Source organism: Phocoena sinus, chromosome 9 (genome assembly GCF_008692025.1).
Source record: "Phocoena sinus isolate mPhoSin1 chromosome 9, mPhoSin1.pri, whole genome shotgun sequence".
Classification (NCBI taxonomy): domain Eukaryota; kingdom Metazoa; phylum Chordata; class Mammalia; order Artiodactyla; family Phocoenidae; genus Phocoena; species Phocoena sinus.
The window spans coordinates 6,317,300-6,336,944 of record NC_045771.1 but is presented as its reverse complement, the minus strand read 5'-3'; the positions used below and the strand labels follow the sequence as shown (position 1 = coordinate 6,336,944).

Below are 19,645 nucleotides of genomic sequence, written 5' to 3'. Positions count from 1 at the left end.
ACCTAAAGTGCTCTTCCCCGCTGAGGTTATAGAACCTGCCAGGGACAACATGCTGGTGTCACAGGAACTTCTGGAAAACAGTACCATAGCCCAAAGCAGCGGGTGGGATTCGCAATGACAACATTGCACACCCACCACCTCACTGGCCAATGTTTCTGTCTCTTTAAGTCATCACCACTGGGCTCCCCCTCCCTGAGCTTCCGGAACTCTGAGGTCTGAGAGGCACAGAGACTTCCTCCATGTGTGGAGAGGAAACCGCCCACTGCACCCACAGTCCAAGGGCAGGCGGTAGGTCAGGAGCTTCTTGGAGCCAGCATTAGAGCCTGTCGCCAATCCTGCAGGAACGGTGAGCACAGGGGAAAAGGAACCAGCCCGGAGCAGGACCTGTGGGGAACAGGAAGAGCTCTGCCTGTGTGAAGCTGGCTGAGTGGGCAGCTGCATTCTGGTAAGTATGTGAAAGGGGGGCAGGATCTAGAAACGGTAACTTCATGTGCCTCTAGGTTTGTAAGGTTGTTCTGAGTGTCAAACACAGTAAGTTCAGAAGAACAGGTAAGCATCTTCTCGAGCTCTGCTGCACACACGCTCTTCTTTGGGACTAAATTCTCTCTCCTTCCCTGCTCCCTCAGTCCTTCTGCTAGAACTACTGCGAAGGCAATGAACATTCCCCAAATACATGTGCAGCAAAAGCAAAAGGTATTTCTGGGGACTTACAGGGAAGCTAAGCTCAGAGCAAGTTACAAAGTGAAAATTCGGTATATATCTGAGCCGAACCCTCCTAAAACCTCCACTCTCCTTAACACTAGCCACAATAGTGCAAGAGACAGCTGAGGTTGTGAACTTGGTCCTCAGCCCTTGCCCTACATGATCACTTGAACATCTGCTCCCCACCCCAAACTGGGCTCTGTGGGCTGCTCTGGTGTCAATTAAGGGAGTTTGTTGATTTCTAGACACAAAATAACGAATCACATTATGTGATTTAGCCCTGGGGTAAACTTTACAGAAGCTTTGGGGGGTGGGGTGATGGGGGTGGGGTGGGTAACGGAGTGGGGGGCGGCGGCAGGAGAGTTACTGCAGAGACACCCACAGCTTTGGCTTGAGCTCTAGGCAAACCTACCATCTGAGCCCTTTCGCCAGAGACAGGTTATTCAGCCAACCTCTCCCTTTGCTTTTGCTTCGTTGTTGGTGCCAATAGGGGGAGAACACAGTTACCTGTAGGAACCAGGTGGGCGACCTGAAGAGGTAGAATTTGAAATGGACGTTGAAGCACAGACAGGACTCAGGCAGAAGTGTGTGGTGGGACGAATGGTCCACAAGGTGGGTTGGAAAAGGCCCTGCAATCTGCTGTTTGTGGAGGGGCTGACTGGGGAGCGGATTAGGTGGGAATGAGGCTGGACTAGACTGAGGAGAAACTGTGCTGTCGTGTTCAGGCACTCGTGTGATCAGGGAAACTTGACCACAGAACGTTTAATTGAATTAAATAATGTCGGAGTGGGTATTTTACTTCAAAAAGCCTCAGGTTTGAGGCAAGAACATAAAGAGCTGGAGGGGAGCATCCCAGTCTCTCCAGCACACAGGTTATATTTAGACTTATTTATTTACTTATTTTTTACTGAAGTATAATTGGCTTACAATATTATATTACTTCCGGGTATACAGCATAGTGAGTCTACAATTTTATACTTATGCTCCATATAAAGTTAATATAAAATATTAATTAACTATATTCCCTGTGCTGTGCATTACATTGGTGTATCTTAGTTATTTTATACCCAGTAGTTTGTACCTCTTAAAATCCCCTTCCCCATCTTGCCCCTTCCCCCACCCATCTCCCCAATGGTAAACACTAGTTTATTCTCTGTGTTTGTGAGTCTATTTCTGTTTTGTTATATTCCTCTGTTTGCTTTATTTTAAATTCCACATATAAGTGGAAACATACAGCATTTGTCTTTCTCTGTCTGACTTACTTCACTAAGCATAATACCCTACAGGTCCATCTATGTTGTTGCAGATGGAAAGATGTCATTCTTTTTTATCTTTTTCATTCTTTTTATATGAGTAATATTCCATTTTATCTATCTATCTATCTGTATATATATGACACCTTCTTCGTTCATCTGTTGATGGGCACTTAGGTTGCTTCCATATCTTGGTTATTATCAATACTGCTTCTATGAACATCGGGGCGCACACATCTTTTTGAATTCGTGTTTTCATTTTCTTTGGATATATACCCAGGAATGAATTGCTGGATGATATGGTAGTTCTATTTTTAATTTTTTGAGGAACCTTCATACTGTTTTCCACCGTGTCTGTACCAATTGACATTCCTGCTATCAGTGTACTAGGGTCCCCTTTCTCTACATCCTCGTCAACAACACCAGTTGTTTCTTGTTTTTGGATGACACCATTCTGACAGGGGTGCTCCATGCTTCCTGTACCTGATATCTGTCCCTTTTCAGGTTAGGAAAGTTTTCAATTACAATTTCACCAAATACATTTTCTACCCCTTTCTCTCTTTTTCTGGGACCTCTATCATGTGAATGTTAGCACACTTGACCTTTTCCCAGAGGTCCCATAAACTCTCCTCATTTTTTTAAATGTGTTTTTGTTTTTGCTGTACTGCTTGGATGATTTCCACTAGTCTGTCTTCTGTGTTCTTCTACATCGCCTAATCTGCTCTTAATTCCTTCTAGCGAATTTTTCATTTCAGTTATCGTATTCTTCAGCTCTGACTGGTTTTTGCATTTTCTAATTCTCTGCAGAAGTTCCCACTGTGTTCATCTGTTGTTTACCCAAGTTCAGTTAGCATTTTTATTACTATTGCTTTGGACTCTTTGTCAGGTAAATTATTATCTCTGTTTCATTAGGGGTTTTTTCCTGGGGTTTTATCTTGTTCTTTCATTTAAAATATATCCCTTTGTTTTCTCATGTTGTTTGACTTTCTCTGTGTGTCTCTATGAAATTAGGTGAAACGGTTACCTGTCCAGGTCTCAAAGGCATGTCCTTGTGGGTAGCAACCCTTTGCAGTGTGCCTGTCACCAGTGGCTTTGGTGGGAGAGCTGGACGTGAAGTGAGCGGGGACTGCTTCTTCTCCCACAGTGTGCTGGCGGCCACCACCTTGGTGGGAAGCAAGGCTGGAGGCAGAGGGCTAGAGCCAGAGCCAGGTGCCAGCCAGGGCTTCTCCTCGGCTCAGGGCTAGTTGTTAGCCTATTGTGGGAAGAGTCAAGGACCAAGGGGCTGGGCAGGAGTCCTAAGGGAGTTGGGTTCCCCCAGATGTGATGACAGTCTTCACCTTGGCTGGGGAGGTGGCCAGGGCCTGAGAGCCTGAGGCTGCACTTCTGAGCTGCTTCTACTTTTTCCTCAGTGTGTACCCCTTGGTTAGAGGCAGGATAGAGAGCCAGGGGGGTTGGAGCCACACACCGGAGCTCTCTCTGCTCCTTCCCTGGTGCACACATGCCCACTGGCAATGGCAGCCTCGGCCTTTGTGGGGGGCTGGAATGGGAGCCTGGAGAGGGCTGGGAGGTGCTCTGGGGCCGTCCCGGCAGGCTGGCCAGAGCACCAGGCAGTCTTCAGTGTACTGCCTCTGCACTGGGACTGACAACAAGCATGCTTGGGCTCTTCAAGACCAGAGTCTCAGGTTCTTACAGCCCTCCAGTAAGCCCTACTGATTTTCAAACCAGCTAAGGGGGCTCATCTTCCCAGTGTCAAGCCCAGGCCTGCGGTGCCTAATATGTGGCTCAGACCCCCCACTCCCCAGGGAGAATCCCCAAGCCTGGGATAGCCCCTTCCACTTCTAGGTCCCCACTAGGGATTCAGGTCCCAACCAGATTGCTTCTCCTCCCCCTGTACCAGACTCCATGTGGTTCTTTCTTTACAGCCTTGATTGTAGAAAAGCCATTTTGCTAGTCTTCAGGTCATTCTCAGAGAGAGTTGCTCTCTATGTAGTTGTCGCTTGGATGTGTTCATGGGGGCAGGTGAGCTTGGGGTCTCCCTCCTCCACCTTCTGGATCCCACCTCCTAGACATATTAGGACGAGCCAAATGTTGTGGTTTTCTGAGCACAGAATCAGGAGCTTTCCAGGTCAGCTTGGGAAATATGTCTGTTTTCTGATTTCCAAAACCAAAATCCCAAGTTTCTTCTTGTTTCCCAGGCCAACAACCCTAAGGTAGGTCTTAAGTCAGTGAGCAAACTTTCTTGTTCTCAGGGTTTGACAAACCCCCCCCACCCCACCCCCAGCTGCTGAACCTCCAGGGAAAACTTATTTTCTACAACTTACGTCACTGACATAGAATTACCTGGGAAAATGAACATCAAAGCTTATTCATTGACATAGAGGAAGTGTTGTCATCTCCCCTCTGCTCTGTGCATTTCGAGGCCCTGAAAAGACAGCACAAGCTCACCAGGTGTTCTCATAGTATCGCCCCAACCACAGACCAAGCTGTTCCACTGTCTTCCCTAAATTCTGATGCTCGGAGAGGGCAGGAACTATGACATTTTCACTGTGGTGTCACCAGCATTTTGGGCTTTGCCTGACACATAGTGGGTAGTTTTACCTATGAATGAATAATGAACGAGTGAACGAATGGGAAAATAAATAACTTGTGTTGGGGACACTTTCAGGGAATCATGAGAGGACAGAAGACAGCAAGAGATGAAGAAAACGCCTATGGTAAGAACATGCCTCACAACGCGTGTTTGCCCCCAGGTGTGAGCTCCGGGTAGTAAGGGGGATGGGCTATCTCAACACTGAATGGAGGGAAGCCCCAGAGTTTTCTCGATGCTGGGATGAAACAGCAAGAGCCCTGGGGCTGGCATTTGACCTAGATCTCTGCCCCTGACCTGCTGTGAGATATTGAGTTCTTTGACTAACCTGCACCTCCGTTCCCAAAGTAAAATGAATAAACCTCCTCTGATCTCCACAGAAGGGGCTGTAGAGGGAATCCAACTATATACTAGAGGGAACATAATTCACTAGGTAGAAGGTGTTAGGGAACAAGGATGGAGGGTTAACCAGGTATCTTATTAGGCAGCAGGTTTAAGAGAGAGGAGAGGATGAGGGGGGAAAGAGGGAGGGAAGAAGAGATGGTCTCATCTTATCCTCCCAACAGCCCTATGAGGACGGCGCTACATTAATGATCCCATTTGTGCAGAAGAGGTTTAGCACTTAGATTAAGCATCTTCCCAGGGTTACAAGGCTGGCCGGGGGTGGGGCTGTGATTCAAACCCAGGGTGTGGGACCCAGACAGCCCTCGTGGCCAGACCCACTGCCCCTCCTGCCTTTCTTTAGTAAGAGGGTATCTGGGGAAGTAAGGCAGAGGCCACTGAAGTTGTGAAATAGGGAGCAGCTCTGCCCAGTGTGGATGACAGGTCATGTCACACGAAGTAATGGCCTGTATTATACAGGGATGTCCTCTACAGAAACGTTCACCGGGTGCTGGCGCACCTACAGGTGCATGTGTGACGCCAAAGAGGGAAGAAATAGACGGGTAGAGATCCCCCGGAGTTCACAAATCTCCGACCAGGGCACTCAGTAAAGGTTTGGTCCGAAAAGCAAAAGTCGAAGCACTCTGTTCTCCTTTGTTCAAAGGCATCCAGGGGACCCGGGTACCAGGATATGTGCTTTCAGGTTCGGGAGCTTACAGATCATTGGTGCTCACAGGTTTAGAAGCCCGCGAGTCTGCCCTGCAGGAGCCCAGGCTGCGGCTCCTCCTGGCGGGGAGGTCAGGGACTGGGAAAAGCGCCACGGGAAACAGCATCCTGGGCCAGAAGCGCTTCATCTCCAGGCTCGGGGCGACGTCGGTGACCCGGACCTGCGCCACGGGCAGCTGCAGGTGGGCCAAGTGGGACGTGGAAATCATTGACACCCCGGACCTCTTCAGCTCCGAAGTCTCCCAGACAGACCCGGACTGCACGGAGAGAAGCCGCTGCTACCTGCTCTCGGCGCCTGGGCCCCACGCCCTGCTCCTGGTGACCCAGCTGGGCCGCTTCACGGCCCAGGACCAGCAGGCCTGGAGGCGGGTGAAGGCGCTGTTCGGGGACGGCATCGTGACGCGCACCATCGTGGTCTTCACCCGCGAGGAAGACCTGGCTGGGGGCTCGCTGCAGCGTTACGTGCGCGACACCGAGAACCGCGCGCTCAGGGAACTGGTGGCCGAGTGTGGGGACCGATTCTGCGCCTTCGACAACCGAGCCACCGGCGGGAAGCGGGAGGCCCAGGTGATGGCGCTGATGGGGCTGGTGGAGGAGCTGGTGAGGCACCACGGCGGCGCCCCCTACACCAACGACCTGTACAGCCTGGCGCAGGCCCTGGAGGGCGCGGACCCCGAGAAGAGGCTGCGCAGGGTGGCGGAGCGAGTGGCCTTCTGCGCGCAGAGGCGGCGGGAGCGCTGGCCGCTGACCTGGCTGTGGCGGTGGCCCAAGGCGCGGGGGACCTGGCGTAAGCTGGGCGTGTGCACCCTAGTGGGCGCCCTGGTCCTGCTCTGCGTGCTCTACAGGCACCGGCCAGAGGCCTTGCAGGTAACTTGGCAAGAAAGGAACTGAACACTTGGGTCTGAAGGGGGATTTCAAATGAATCAGAGTTTTCAAGAGTTTCATATTTCCTCCAGTAAACAGTTTTAAAATAAAGTTGTGCAATTTTAAAACGGCCTTAAAACGTGTTAGTTAGCTTGATGTTTCGGTCCTCTCTTGAAAAATAATGGAATGACTGGTGATTTTTAGTAGAAAATGGATTCATAGCAAAGGGAAAACAGCTATTTTTATTTTGAGCTTGTGTTTGTTTAGACACTGCCTTCCTCCCTTTGGACTGCTATTTAAAAAAACAAAAAACAAAAAAACACAGACTGCATGGCTTACAAACAACAGACATTTATTTCTCACACTTCTGGAGGCTGGAAGTCCAAAATCACGGTCCAGTTTGGGGGAGAGCCCTCTCTGAGATTGCAGACTGCCAACTTCTGGCTGTGTCCTCACCTTGATGGAAGGGGCACTTTGGCAAGGGCACTAATCCCAATCATGAGGAATCTACCCTCATGACCTAATAACCTCCCGGTGACCCCCATCTCCTAATACCATCCTCTCCAGATTAGGTTTTCAACATGTAAATGCTGGGGAGGGGGACACAAACATTCAGAGCATAGCCTGCACTCTCTCTTCTTGATGTTTTCTCGTTCTTATGGGTAGATATCTCCCTTCAGTGATCCTTGTAATTTTTTTTTTTTTTTTTTTTTTTTTTTTTGCGGTACGCAGGCCTCTCACTGTTGTGGCCTCTCCCGTTGAAGAGCACAGGCTCCGGACTTGCAGGCGCAGCGGCCATGGCTCACGGGCCCAGCCGCTCCACGGCATGTGGGATCTTCCCGGACCGGGGCACGAACCTGTGTCCCCTGCATCGGCAGGCAGACTCTCAACCACTGCGCCACCAGGGAAGCCCCTGATCCTTGTAAATTTTTATTATCATCAAGGAAAGAGATGTCACAGTCATGCATATTAATGTTTACTTCTGATACATCGGTTTATTTACCAGTACAATGGCTTAGTACCAAGAAGTTAAATGTAACTACACTGAAAATAACACAGTTTCCAACTTTCTAGCATGTATTATGGTTCATGTCTGTCCAAAATGAAGTAAGATTTGGGGAAAATAACATGCAATGTCTTCAATGTAGTCATCTATCTGGATTTTTAAATAATAATAATAATAATAAAGCGCCTGTCTCAAAATGGAGAAGAGAGGGGTGGCAGGGTCATCGGCAGAGAGCCACAGAGCACCGGAGGTTAGGTGTGGCTGTACCGTGGGGTTTTTACAGGGGATGGGCCAACCCACATAAGTCTGTGAATGCCATCCTTACGTTGTGTAAGCAAACGCTAGGATCTGTTTATTTCCATATTTCTGAATGTGACAGAACACTTTAAAGGAAGTCTTTCTATCAGTCACGTGCTAGTTAGGAGGTGTGGATACAGGAGGAGGCAGATATCCCAATACTACCAGGGCTCAGGGGTGCTCAGGGCCGGGAGGTGGTGCACAGGCATCCCAGGGCCATCCCCGCTCCACGTGGAGAAGGGGCCTATGCACATGCACTTCGATGCCACCTCGGGTTAAGGGCCTGCAGAGACTCAGGATGACTATGGGCTTAGAGTGGCCTGCAGTTGGGTGGGGGGGGTACCTGAGGGCCATAGTAGTGGGGCAGGGAGTTGGGCTCTGTGAAGCCTGGCTGGAAAAAAAGTCCATTATCAATTCCTGCCTTCAGCGTCGTGCTGGGCCCATGCAAGAACTCTCGGCCATGGAGGGACTCTTCCCACACCCTGAGGGCCCCAGGAAGGGGCCGACGTAGCGGAGACCGCCTGTGTCCGCAGCTTCCCATCCAGGGCCACGTGCGCACGGGCATACATTGTAAGCCAAAGACTTCGCTTACCATGGGGTTGATTGTAACCTGCTTGTTCTTTCATTTTTCGTTTTCTCACGTCAGGGTGTCCACATATGCCCTCCAGTTTCTGTCATTGCTTATTATTTTTGTCTTGTTTGTAAATGGACATGTGATTTTTAAAATAAATATGAGTGTTAGGATTGTAAAATTCTCATGCGGACTGTAGCATATAGAAATGTGTAGGATCAGAGGAAGGCTTGACATCCGTGGGTAAAACACCCTGCTTGGGGCATCACCAGGACCATTGTGCGGGACAGTGGAAAGAGCAGGAGATGTGCAGAGGGCTTGTGTGACAAAGCCGGTCCCTATGAACTTGCTCCAGGACCTTGGGCACAAGGGGATTCAGCTTTTCTTGAGATGTATATATTAATATTAATCCTTATAGCTTTCATGTACGATGAAGTAACATGAGTGAAAGCACTTTGTAGGCTAAATTCCATAAGAATACAGTACAGAAACAAAAAGTCTAAGAAGAAACTTCTCATAATAATAATCCTCATAAATAAATCTCATACTCATAAATACATAAATTTCACACTCATGAATACTCTGCATTTATTCTTCATAATAATAACTACTCCTCATTCTTCTATGTATAGAGTTGGGAGCTAGTGGTAATATAAGGTCGGCATGATTAGTCATCAAATATATTTACAAAGTGCGGTCAAAGTTGTATTTGTTCTCTAAAATATTGCTAGTTTCTAATCCTTAGATTTAGAACTATGCAACATGACTCATAAGTAAATGGAAGACACAATTTTTAGTTTTTAAAATGTAATTTAGGGACTTCCCTGGCGGTCCAGTGGTTAAAACTCCACGCTTCCACTGCAGAGGGCATGGGTTCCATCCCTGGTCGGGAACGAAGATCCCGCGTGATGCGCGGGCAGCCAAAAAAATTTTAAATATGTACAATTTAATGTTACACATGTAATACAAGATAGATCATAAAACAAAATAATATAAGGATGATCATAAAATAGAAAACAGAAGCTGTAGAGAGAACACTATAATATAATGACAATTTATTGCCTTAATATTTTATGATGAAAAATACCTCATGAGGTATGAAGGGTAATTATCATTAACAGCCTTTTATTTGAAGAGGAAAGTAATGTACTGAGAGTCAAGTGATTTTCTAAGGGCAAAACGTGGCAAATCAGAACTGGAACTTATTTTTCCTTATTGTCCTATAGGAAGAGTTTCCTGAACCAGACACACAGGGTCAAAATGCTATAACTTCTCAAAAACTGTCTATTTGAGTGAATATATATATATATATATATATATATACATATATATCTCGACTACTTACATGTCCTCTCATTTTCTTTCTTTTTTTTTCCTCACCTTCTCTTTTATCTCTTCAAGAATAAAAATTCGTTGATCGTGTGCTGATGAAGTTTCTTTCATATTTCCATGCCCTGCTGCCTGGATCAACTGTCATTTTATCTAAAGAGGTTCATATTTGACTTACTTCTGAGAGTTGTTTTTGGACATGAGTTTTTCTTTTTTTTTAATTTATTTATATTTTTGGCTGTACTGGGTCTTCGTTGCTGCGCATGGGCGTTCTCTAGTTGCGGCGAGCGGGAGCTACTCTTCGTTGCCGTGCGCGGGCTTCTCATTGCGGCGGCTTCTCTTCTTGCGGAGCACGTGCTCTAGGCACGCGGTCTTCAGTAGATGTGGCTCACAGGCTCTAGAGCGCAGGCTCAGTAGTTGTGGCACACAGGCTTAGTTGCTCCACGGCATGTGGGATCTTCCTGACCCAGGGCTCGAACCCATCTCCCCTGCATCAGCAGGCGGATTCTTAACCACTACGCCACCAGGGAAGCCCCCAAGATGAGATTGTCAAGCAGAAGATTTCAAACAATGCATACCCTCTTATATAGTCTTGTACAATATTCAGTATTGTACAATATTCAATTCTTGTACAATATTCAATATTCATCACCTGGCTGGGCAGACGCCACTACGCCTTCCAGAGAATATCCTATGGATTGAACTCCCTAGAAGAGGAATTCCTATAACTCCTTGGGGAAGCCAGAGCTAGACTATGACCCAAGACTCTTTTTTTCTGCCCTGGGAGCCTTCACCTGTTAGTGGCAATGTTTGCCTTTTCTTATACAACTGCATTTGTGCTTGCTTATTCCAGCAATAAAATATTTTGAGATTTTTTTCTAAATTTGTCTTTTACCTCTTTTTTTTTTTTAAGTAGTTGTCTTCCAAAATGATGTAGTGTTTTGTTTTAATTATTATTTAGGGTCTTCATTATTTTTATACCTTACATTCAATCTCCTTCTCGGCCCAGTTCTTATTTATTTTATGTTTCCTTTCACTCTACACCATTAATTTTAGGCACTCCTTTTTACTTTGGAAATAGTGTTAAATCGTGTATATACCTTGATTTACTACATCTGAAAACACCTAAGATCTATTCTTCCACATGCTGGCGAAATAGCTCATGGATACGCTGAAGAGAATTGCTTACCACTCCTCAAACATCACACACACACCCCCAAGAAGAGACGCCCAACCCCAAGAAACAAAAGACAAGGGTAGTCACTCTCTGCCTCCCAGCCCTGGGGAGTTTCTGGAAGGGAGGAAGGCTCCATTCTAACCTGTTCCACATCTGGGCTCCAGCTTTTCACGAAGGTAGAGAAGTTCTCCTTCCTGAAAAGCCAGTGATTCTTTCCTGTGCCAAAGAAAATAACTAATTTTCTCAGTAGATTTCTTTGTAGGTGCTTTCACAGGGAGACTCAGGTCAGCGTGGTCTGTGTTAGAGTGAGAGGTACTTGGACTCAACAGGAGAGATGAAACGTTGATCTTCCGGGAATGGTGGCCGGAGAGCACGACACGCCCGCGGAGGCAACAGGGGTCTTTAGCAACGGGGGAACTGGGAGGATTGGGGCCCGTGTTCTTCTCTTTCACGCTCCAAACATCACTTCTTTGCACACGTCTTAAAGAGGAAATGGGAGTGGGCGAGGGGCTCGCGGGCTCCAACAGGAAGCATCCCATTAGGGGGACAGCGCGCTCCGAACTCGCTGCTCTCCAGTTTCCGCAGCAGCAGTTCCGCCCCATCCGGAGGGGGTGTCCCCAGCTGCGGGGACAGGGGGTGCACTCCGTTAGCCCCATTTTCCTTCTTGCCCTGCACCCCTTCCATGGAACCTTCGTCCGCGCTCTCGCGCCGACCCGCCGGCACCCAGCCCGCAGCGCCGCGCCTGGTAAGGGGAACCCGGCGGGGGTCCCAGCGTCCTGGGTGGAGGCCCGGGGAGGGGGGGCGCGTCCTGGAGGCCGCGGTTGAGTCAGGGCTACTGATTTCTCGTGGGATCTGACACCGGTTACCATACTTCTGGGCTCTCCCATCAGTGAAACGGGGCGCCGATGGTGAGCGTTATGGGCAACCGCGGATTCCTAGCGGGAGGGAAGCGGCTTCGGGAACCGCTCACCCCGCGTTCACGGCCCACAGCTTTCCACAGCGTGGAGGTCTTTTCCGTCTAGTTGCCTACTTCTTAGCTCTTCTGACTTTCATAAGCTTCACGGGGTTTCATAAAGCTTCACTAAGATTCTCATCCCATTTGACAGATGAGAAAACTGAAACTCACCAGGTGCCCTAACTAGGTGGGGCGGACGTCTCAGTTTTAGCTCTTAACTTCCCCGTACCAGCCCCGCCCCATCCCTGACAAGCACCACACCCGCAGAGGCCTGGGTACCGAGAGTCTATTCCTAGGGCTCCACAGGACAAGTTCGGGGTCATTATGTTCCCGCCCTCACTGAGCCACGCGCTCCAAACGGAACCTCTCAGTGAACATTGTTCCATTGATCTTCTGCAAACCAGCCCATTCTCCCCCAAATACCCACACTTTTCCTACGACACGATGTCGAACTCGACCGTACGGCAGACAGATTCCAGCGTGTACAGGAACCAACCCTTTGCTAAAGCTCCTGTGAAAGCCGCGTTATGAAATCACAATGCTGAACTCTGACACAAGTGATACCAGGAAACAGAGGGAGGGGGCAGATGGGCGAAGGAGAATATGAATCAGGAAGACAGAAAATATTTTTATCTTTCCTAAAACAGCATGAGAGAGCCTGCTTTCCAATGGTTTGATAAAGTAAGGTGCCGTCAAGATAAAATCAGGTTCGTGTAATGTACAAATCAGGAGGTACATTATATGCTCATTGGCTTCAACCTCCTACCTAAGCTACATCGTCCTGCTGTTCCTGTCAGATACTCTTATAATCTCTGCCCGCATACTGCCCGCGACTCTCTCATGGTTCCTGATCCCGCCTGGGGGAACATTAAAAGGGTTTTCCTTGTGGAGAAGAAATCTGCCTCCACTCCCGATTCTCCCTCTTCTGTCTACTATGTGATTGACACGTGTCACATTCCTTCGAGTTTAGGATGTTTCCCGATCTTTTCTTAGGCTTGATTCTGTCCTTTTAATATTCTATGACTCATTTTAGCATCTCCATCAATATCCTTTCTGACTAGCCTCTGCACACTTTATTATTTGTTAGTATCTGTCCAAAATAATCCACTCCTCGGGGGGACGTGTCTCCCCCGGCAGCCTGACCCACTCAGAAGACGGTTCAGGAGGACCGTGCGCGCCTCTGCTAATGTAACCTGAACTTCGACTGGCTTTTGTGAGGCCACAGAGCTCCATTGGGGTCACACTGATCATCAAGTCATGGGGAAACACCAGATTGCTTTAAACTGAGATACTTCCATTCCGAGCAACTTCTGGCCCTGCGATTTTACCTTTGAATAATTCTTTTTTTCCTTTGAAATTGTGCACTCAAGATTTTGCAATACAGTTCTCTTTGTTAGTTTTAGGGTAAGCGTCCAGCCTGCCTGCCTCAGTTTATGTCCTGACCGTGGATGGCAGCATGGTATGTGGTGTTCCAAGAGGTTCATTGACTGTATAATCTCTTCTCCACCCTGATAAATCTAGGAGAATACACAGGCAAAACGAGCCATGTTTTGGTCTTAGCTCCATGGAAGTTGTGTGATCGTGGGCAGGTCAGTTGAGACTCAGTTTCCTAATATTTTAATAGAAACTTTAATACCTATCTTGATCACATCATAGGGAATTTAGGAGAACGATTCAAAGAATGGACATGAAAGAAACTTGAAAATTACAAATGGCTGCACAGAGGATTACTACCATGGTAAAGTTCATCATCGACATTGTCACCACTGTCGTCATCGGCTTTACCACCACTGTCGTCATCGGCTTTACCACATCGATATATTGATTCCAATATATAGCAACTGCCGTCTGAAGTAGAAAAGATGTCAGAGGATTTGAGCAGTTTTAGCAAAAGCTGGAGTGTTATTTACCAGAGGCCAGGACAGCGTGTGGGAGAATGTGGTGAGGAAGATGCTCTTCTCTGGGCTTAAGGAAAGGAAAGTGGTGCAGAAGGAAAAGGAAAGGAAGGAAGTTGCCTTAATAAATTCTGAGGATGTGACAAGGGCTGGTTTCCCTAATGAGGGCCATTTTTCTGTTCTTCCCTCCTGAGTGAACAGAAACATGTGCAAGAGGCAGAGATAACAGAATCGACCTGAATAGCAAGTGAACTATGGAAACCGTTTTGAATTCAATGTTAATCAATAAAATGCACCTTTAAGCCAATTAAGACATCCTAGTATGTGCCCATCAGGGTGACATGAAAAGTCTAATATGAAAAGTCTAATATCACCCAGCGTAGGTGAAGATTTGGGGGATCCTCACCCATGGCTGCTGCCAGTATGACTTAGCACATGCTTCTTGGAGTCATATTTGGCAGTATCTTGTCAGGTGGAAACTATATATCCCAGAGAAATCGTCCATGTGCACAAGGAGACGTGTAGGGGGATTCTTCTGCAGCGTTGTTTGTAGTAGCAAGCACGTATTTTGGCACACCAAGTGTTTGTTAATAAAATTGAGTTGGATAAAATGCTACATAAATAATGTCACTGGCATAAAAGATTAAGATGCCAAAAAGTACTATGTATTACCTATACATACACGTGTATCTCAGAATATTGGTTGCCTCTGAAGGGAAGAGGGAGAATGAGACGGGTTGGGGGGAGTCAAAAAATAAATAAATGGAACTATATGTGTAATGTTTTAACTTTTTCAGTCAAACCAAACAGCAGCAGTGAAAATGCCAAAATACTTAGATCTGTTCACTGCAATTAGTGGGCATTTGTTTCACTACTCTGTGTATTTCTCCCCTTAAAATGTTTGTTTCAGAACTGCATAATCTTTAAAACTGAATAAATAAAATACAGTCTCGGAGATCATCTTAATTATAGTGGCACATTGCATGCTTGCCTTTTCTAATGCTCGCCTTTTCTAGCACCAAGAAGAACGACACAATATTATGTCTCATCTGAATGAAACATTTATCCCCATAGTTTTGCCAATTTCTGGGTATATCTACCGGAAAAATTTTTAAGTGGTTATTGGGAGACCCACAAGGAAGGACATGTGGTTTAAAACTGAGCAGGAAATGAATTTATCTTGAATTTGTCCTGAATGTTGACTCTGGCCCTCAGTCATGGCACCAGCTTCTCTCCACCAGCTGCTCAGAGGGGAGGGAGGGTGGTGGCCGTGCTCCTCCGTCTTCTACTGCATCCTCTCATGTCCGTGCTCAAAGGAGCCCTGGCTCCCCAATTCCACACTCCCATTGGAAGGTACATTGTAGTTTCCTCCTTGCCACTGGGATATCCATCTGGTACAAAGAGTTTCTGGGGCTGGAAATGGCCAGTACTTCAAACAAGCCAATGTCATTTACAGCAAGGCAATTTTTGTTCTCTAGTCTAGCAAGTTTGCTTACTTTGATTCCAATAACAATAGTGATAATAAAACAATAAACAAAATCCTGCTTCTCATTCCATAGAAGAAGACTTTCTTTATTTCATGCCTTTTCAAGTAGAGGGGAGATAATCAACTGATTTGTTTTCAAACATTTCATGCTTTCCTATAGGATGAGGAAAAAGCAGGAGTTCATTGTGTTAATACAACCTAGCGTCACCTGGCTTGCTTAAAGTTATATATGGATATTTGAAAGTAAAATATAAGTTAAAAAATTAGCGATGGAAACGGCTCATCTAAGGATAATTATTCTTGGCTGTCTGAATTGGAGGTGTTCTCAGGCCTCACCAAGTCCCATATGGACACCTGCTTTTTATTCCTTTCCTTTTTTTATTCCAGAAGAGAATGGAAGGGCTTCAGAGGAGCAGATACGGGACTATGGCTGAAGGTAAGAAAGCCTCCAAATTCTCAAGAGCTCTAGGCATCAGGGAAGAGTCACTGTTTTCTCTCCTCCTTTCCCTCACCTCAAACACAGTGACAGAAAAGAAACCCAGTTATTTTCCACTGCAGAAGAAAAGGCAGCTACCATGTTCTTATCTTCCCCACCATCATCACAGCCACACACACCCGAGTGTGAAGCTCTCCCCTGTGCCCTGATGCATGGGAAATGAGGAAATGAAACTTCAAGTCAGAAGTCGGGGGACTTGGAAACAAATTGTGAAAATGATATCCTTCCCTGCCTGCACTCAACTGAAAAGAGGAAAAGTTCCCCATAAAGATTTAGTGATCGTGTTTGCTAAAAAAAAAAATCCAGGATACTTAAGAAAGGGAAGAAACAACACAGAGTTAAAGGAATAACAATAACAGATTTTAGGAGACTAAAATGAACTTAATTCATTTGAGCTCATGAGAACTCCAGACATCCTCGGATTCTCGCTCTCTTCATCCCTAGAAGATTTTAGCTCCTGATGCAGGGTCACCCTCGACAACACCACTTTTGTTCTAATTTCCTGTCATTCTATCAGCCAAACTGACAATCTTTCCAACGCATGTATTTCTCATACATGATGGTCTTATCATCTCTTCTTCAGCCACGGATCCAGGGTCATCTGTCAGACTCCGTCCTTGACTTTAACGACAAGACTTCTGTAGGCTCACGTTCAAACATCCAACTCCCCACCCAAAAAGAGGAAACCCGGGGACATTCAGCTGGTCCTCGTTGGTTGGTCACTGGAGCTCTGACATCTGAGACTTCCTTTACCCCCAAGGTTCAGATGAATGTGATTGGCAGCCTGTGTACCTGGGAATTAATTGGTGGGTGAAAGAGAGGTGATCATAGTTTCTCACTGATGACTTCTCATCCTCCGCCTCTTTCTAATCTCACATTTATTTAGCATGAAACTGGGCTAAGCACCATCCCTGGAGAAGCTCAGGGACCAGCTTTCTGAAAGCTGTATTTTCCCTGGTCCTGATGAAGTCCTTGGAGCATCCTTCATGGTGTAGCAGTTCTTACTCTTGGCTATGGGTCCAAGTTCAGGCTCCCAGTGTGGCTTCCTGCCATTCAAGAGTCGCCTAAAGTTGTATGCAAACATTTGTATGTATTTAAATATCACTGTTTGGCAGGGAGAGAGGTCCATAGCTTTCATGAGATACCATGAAAGGTCCGTGACCTAAAAATCTTAAGAATCACTAACTTTACCAACAAGGACCTACTGTATAGCACAGGGAACTCTGCTCAATATTCCGAAATAACCTAAATGAGAAAAGAGTTTGAAAAAGAATCGATACACGTGTATGTATAGAGTAATTCTTTTGCTGCACACCTGAAGCTAAGACAACATTGCTCATAAACTAAACTCCAAGATAAAATAAATTTTTTTAAATCACTGACTTAGTAAAACACGAAAAACTCTTTTTTTTTTTTCTTTTATAGGCGGGATAGAACATAAGCTGTTTGCAGCCTCGTCCTCATTGAGGATCATCCTGGTGGGCAAAACAGGCAGCGGGAAGAGTGCCACCGGGAACAGCATCCTCTGCCAGCCAGTGTTTGAGTCCAGGCTGGCGGCCCAGTCGGTGACCAGGAAGTGTCAGGGCGCAACGGGCACGTGGGATGGGAGGAGCGTCCTGGTGGTGGACACGCCCCCCATCTTTGAGGCGAGGGCCCAGGACCAAGAGGCGTACGAGGACATCGGGGACTGCTACCTGCTCTCGGCCCCGGGGCCTCACGTGCTGCTGCTGGTGACCCAGCTGGGGCGCTTCACAGAGCAGGACGTGGTGGCCGTGACCAGGGTGAAGGAGGTCTTTGGGGCGAGAGCCCTGAGACACACGGTCATCCTCTTCACCCGCAAGGAGGACTTAGCGGACGGATCCTTGCATGACTACGTAGCAAACACAGACAACGTCAGGCTGAGGGGCCTGGTCCGGGAGTGCGGGCACAGGTACTGCGCCTTCAGCAACCGGGCCTCCGGGGACGAGCAGAGGAAGCAGCTGGCCGAGCTGATGGCCGTGGTCGAGGGGCTGGAGAGGGAGCTCCAGGGCGCCTGCCTCAGCAACGACCTCTTCTTTGATGCACAGCGGCTCCAGCAGGGCGGGGGCGACCCCCATGGAGAAGGTCACGTGCGCTACCTGGCCGAGGTGTCGTCGCATATTGCAAAGCAAAAGCAAGACCTGAAAGAGGCCCAGAGAAACCGCGCCTTCAAGGCGCTCCTGCGAGTCAAACACTGGATCGTTTCTCACATCGGAATATTTGCTCTTTTTGTTATATGCTTTTTGAGTTTTCTTGCCGTTTTAATTATCTTGTGTAGCAGTCACGAATGCTGAGCATTTTCAGATGATACCTGCCATCAGCTTCCATTTTGTCAGAGTCAGTATCTTTGTCTGTGTTGATAAGGAGCTTTATTTGCTTTTCGTGTAGTTTCACTTTCAATTTCCCTTCCTTGCATCAGACACACCATCCATTTTCTTCAGCTGCATTTTAGGTAAAATCCAAAGGAAAATCCCCTTTTTGTTTTGTTAAAAATGGTGAAAGCAAATAATAAACTAACTGGATACAGTCGTGAAATATTAGGGAGCCTGCAGGAAGGAAAGTGAGTGGACTGTCATGCTGTGTGGGCATCTCACCTCTGTGACCTACTTTTTACAGTCTTGCTGTTGAGGAGAGAAACATGTTATATTAAAAGCTGGTGGTGGAATTCCTTATTGTATTCAGAAACGTACTCTGAGTTCCTTGAAGGCTGTGGAAAAAAAATAAAAAGGCACCCCCCCCAAGAGAGAAAGATGAGGACATTTCGGTGGGGGGGCGGGGGTGGTCTCGGGGGCCTGAAGAGGCTGAGGGAGAAAGGGGGAGGGGACTGGGGGTGAGGGAGAAGAGGAATGGGGTCCGTGCAGAGTCAGTGCCTGGGAAATTAAGGAACTGGAATTTGTTAGAGCGGGGCTTGACAAGGGCCAGACTGTAAGGGTAGTATTTCAGGCTTAGCCGACTATCTGGTCTCCATTGCAGCCACTCAACCGTTCCCTTGCAGAGCAAAGGGACAAGATGCAGGCGCCAGGCGAGGCTGCATCCCCATACGACTTTATGCAATTTGAATTTCATGTACTTTTCGTATGTGAAACATTTTGCTTCTTTTGATTTCTTCACCCTTCAATAAATGTAAAAGCCCTTTTTTAGCTCACAGGTTATGCAAAACGGGCGGCAGGCTGGATTAGGTCTGCAGCCTGCGGCTAGCCGACCCCCGTCTTAGGAAGTTTTCCATCATGGGTTGAGCTCTGATGTACTGGAACATCTTGAACCCCAAAGTCAGCACAATCGTGTGTGATACCTGCAGAAATTTGGGGAAAGGGTGGCGTTGCCCATTTCAATGGTAGCAAAGAGAAGAGGGCAGACATTGGCGTGAAATCTGAGTGGAAGTCACGAAGTCAGTGGAAACGGGAAATCCGAAGAGGAGGGCCCTGTGCGGCCCCTCTGAGCTTCTCCTTTGGGATAGCTGCCGCCCCCAGCCCCTGCTTCGTACCCTGTAGGGGAGACCCGCAGTCGTCCCAGGCAGCCTGTGACTGGATGGGCAAGTGATGGATACGCTAGAGTGAATCTCAGGAACTTAACTGTGATTCCCAAGCGTCATTCTGCAAACCTCCACTGGTACTAAGGTGCGTGTTGGTCTCTACAGCGCTACCCCATAACTGATTCCAATCTTGTGCAAGCAGTGCTATGTTTGAGCTCCACAAACTCTTGAAACCCCAAGGAACTCTTGCGTTCTCAGCCCAAGGACCCCCTCCTCAATGCAGTGTTTCCAAACGGTCCGACCTAACTCGGTCTCTCCCTTCCTTATCTTCATCCAGTCCCGCTCCACCAACACCTGTGTGAGCACTGAGTGTCGGGCTCTATGCTCAGCGCGGTAGGGGGATAAAGGCATATAAAAATGGGTATGAGAG

General features: G+C 47.4%; 2 protein-coding genes across 9 annotated transcripts; both read left to right on the top strand.

The window, feature by feature from the left end:
- Positions 1–201: 201 nt before the first annotated feature.
- GIMAP1 (GTPase, IMAP family member 1) lies at positions 202–7,900 on the top strand. Of its 8 annotated transcripts, none has more exons than XM_032643963.1 (4): positions 240–445; positions 4,621–4,669; positions 5,588–6,516; positions 7,246–7,304. In XM_032643963.1, exons 2-4 carry the CDS (start codon positions 4,627–4,629, stop codon positions 7,273–7,275), a joined length of 1,002 nt encoding a protein of 333 aa, XP_032499854.1. In that variant the 5' UTR covers positions 240–445; positions 4,621–4,626; the 3' UTR covers positions 7,276–7,304. The 8 variants fall into 8 exon arrangements, with proteins under 8 accessions (XP_032499860.1, XP_032499854.1, XP_032499855.1 ...); XM_032643964.1 differs by having other exon boundaries at positions 240–449; XM_032643967.1 differs by having other exon boundaries at positions 241–445; positions 5,660–6,516; positions 7,246–7,900.
- Positions 7,901–13,418: 5,518 nt separating this feature from the next.
- Positions 13,419–18,283, top strand: LOC116759818 (GTPase IMAP family member 5-like). Its single transcript, XM_032643973.1, has 3 exons — positions 13,419–13,437; positions 15,617–15,665; positions 17,151–18,283. Exons 2-3 carry the CDS (start codon positions 15,623–15,625, stop codon positions 18,035–18,037), a joined length of 930 nt encoding a protein of 309 aa, XP_032499864.1. The 5' UTR covers positions 13,419–13,437; positions 15,617–15,622; the 3' UTR covers positions 18,038–18,283.
- The last annotated feature ends 1,362 nt before the right edge of the window (positions 18,284–19,645 follow it).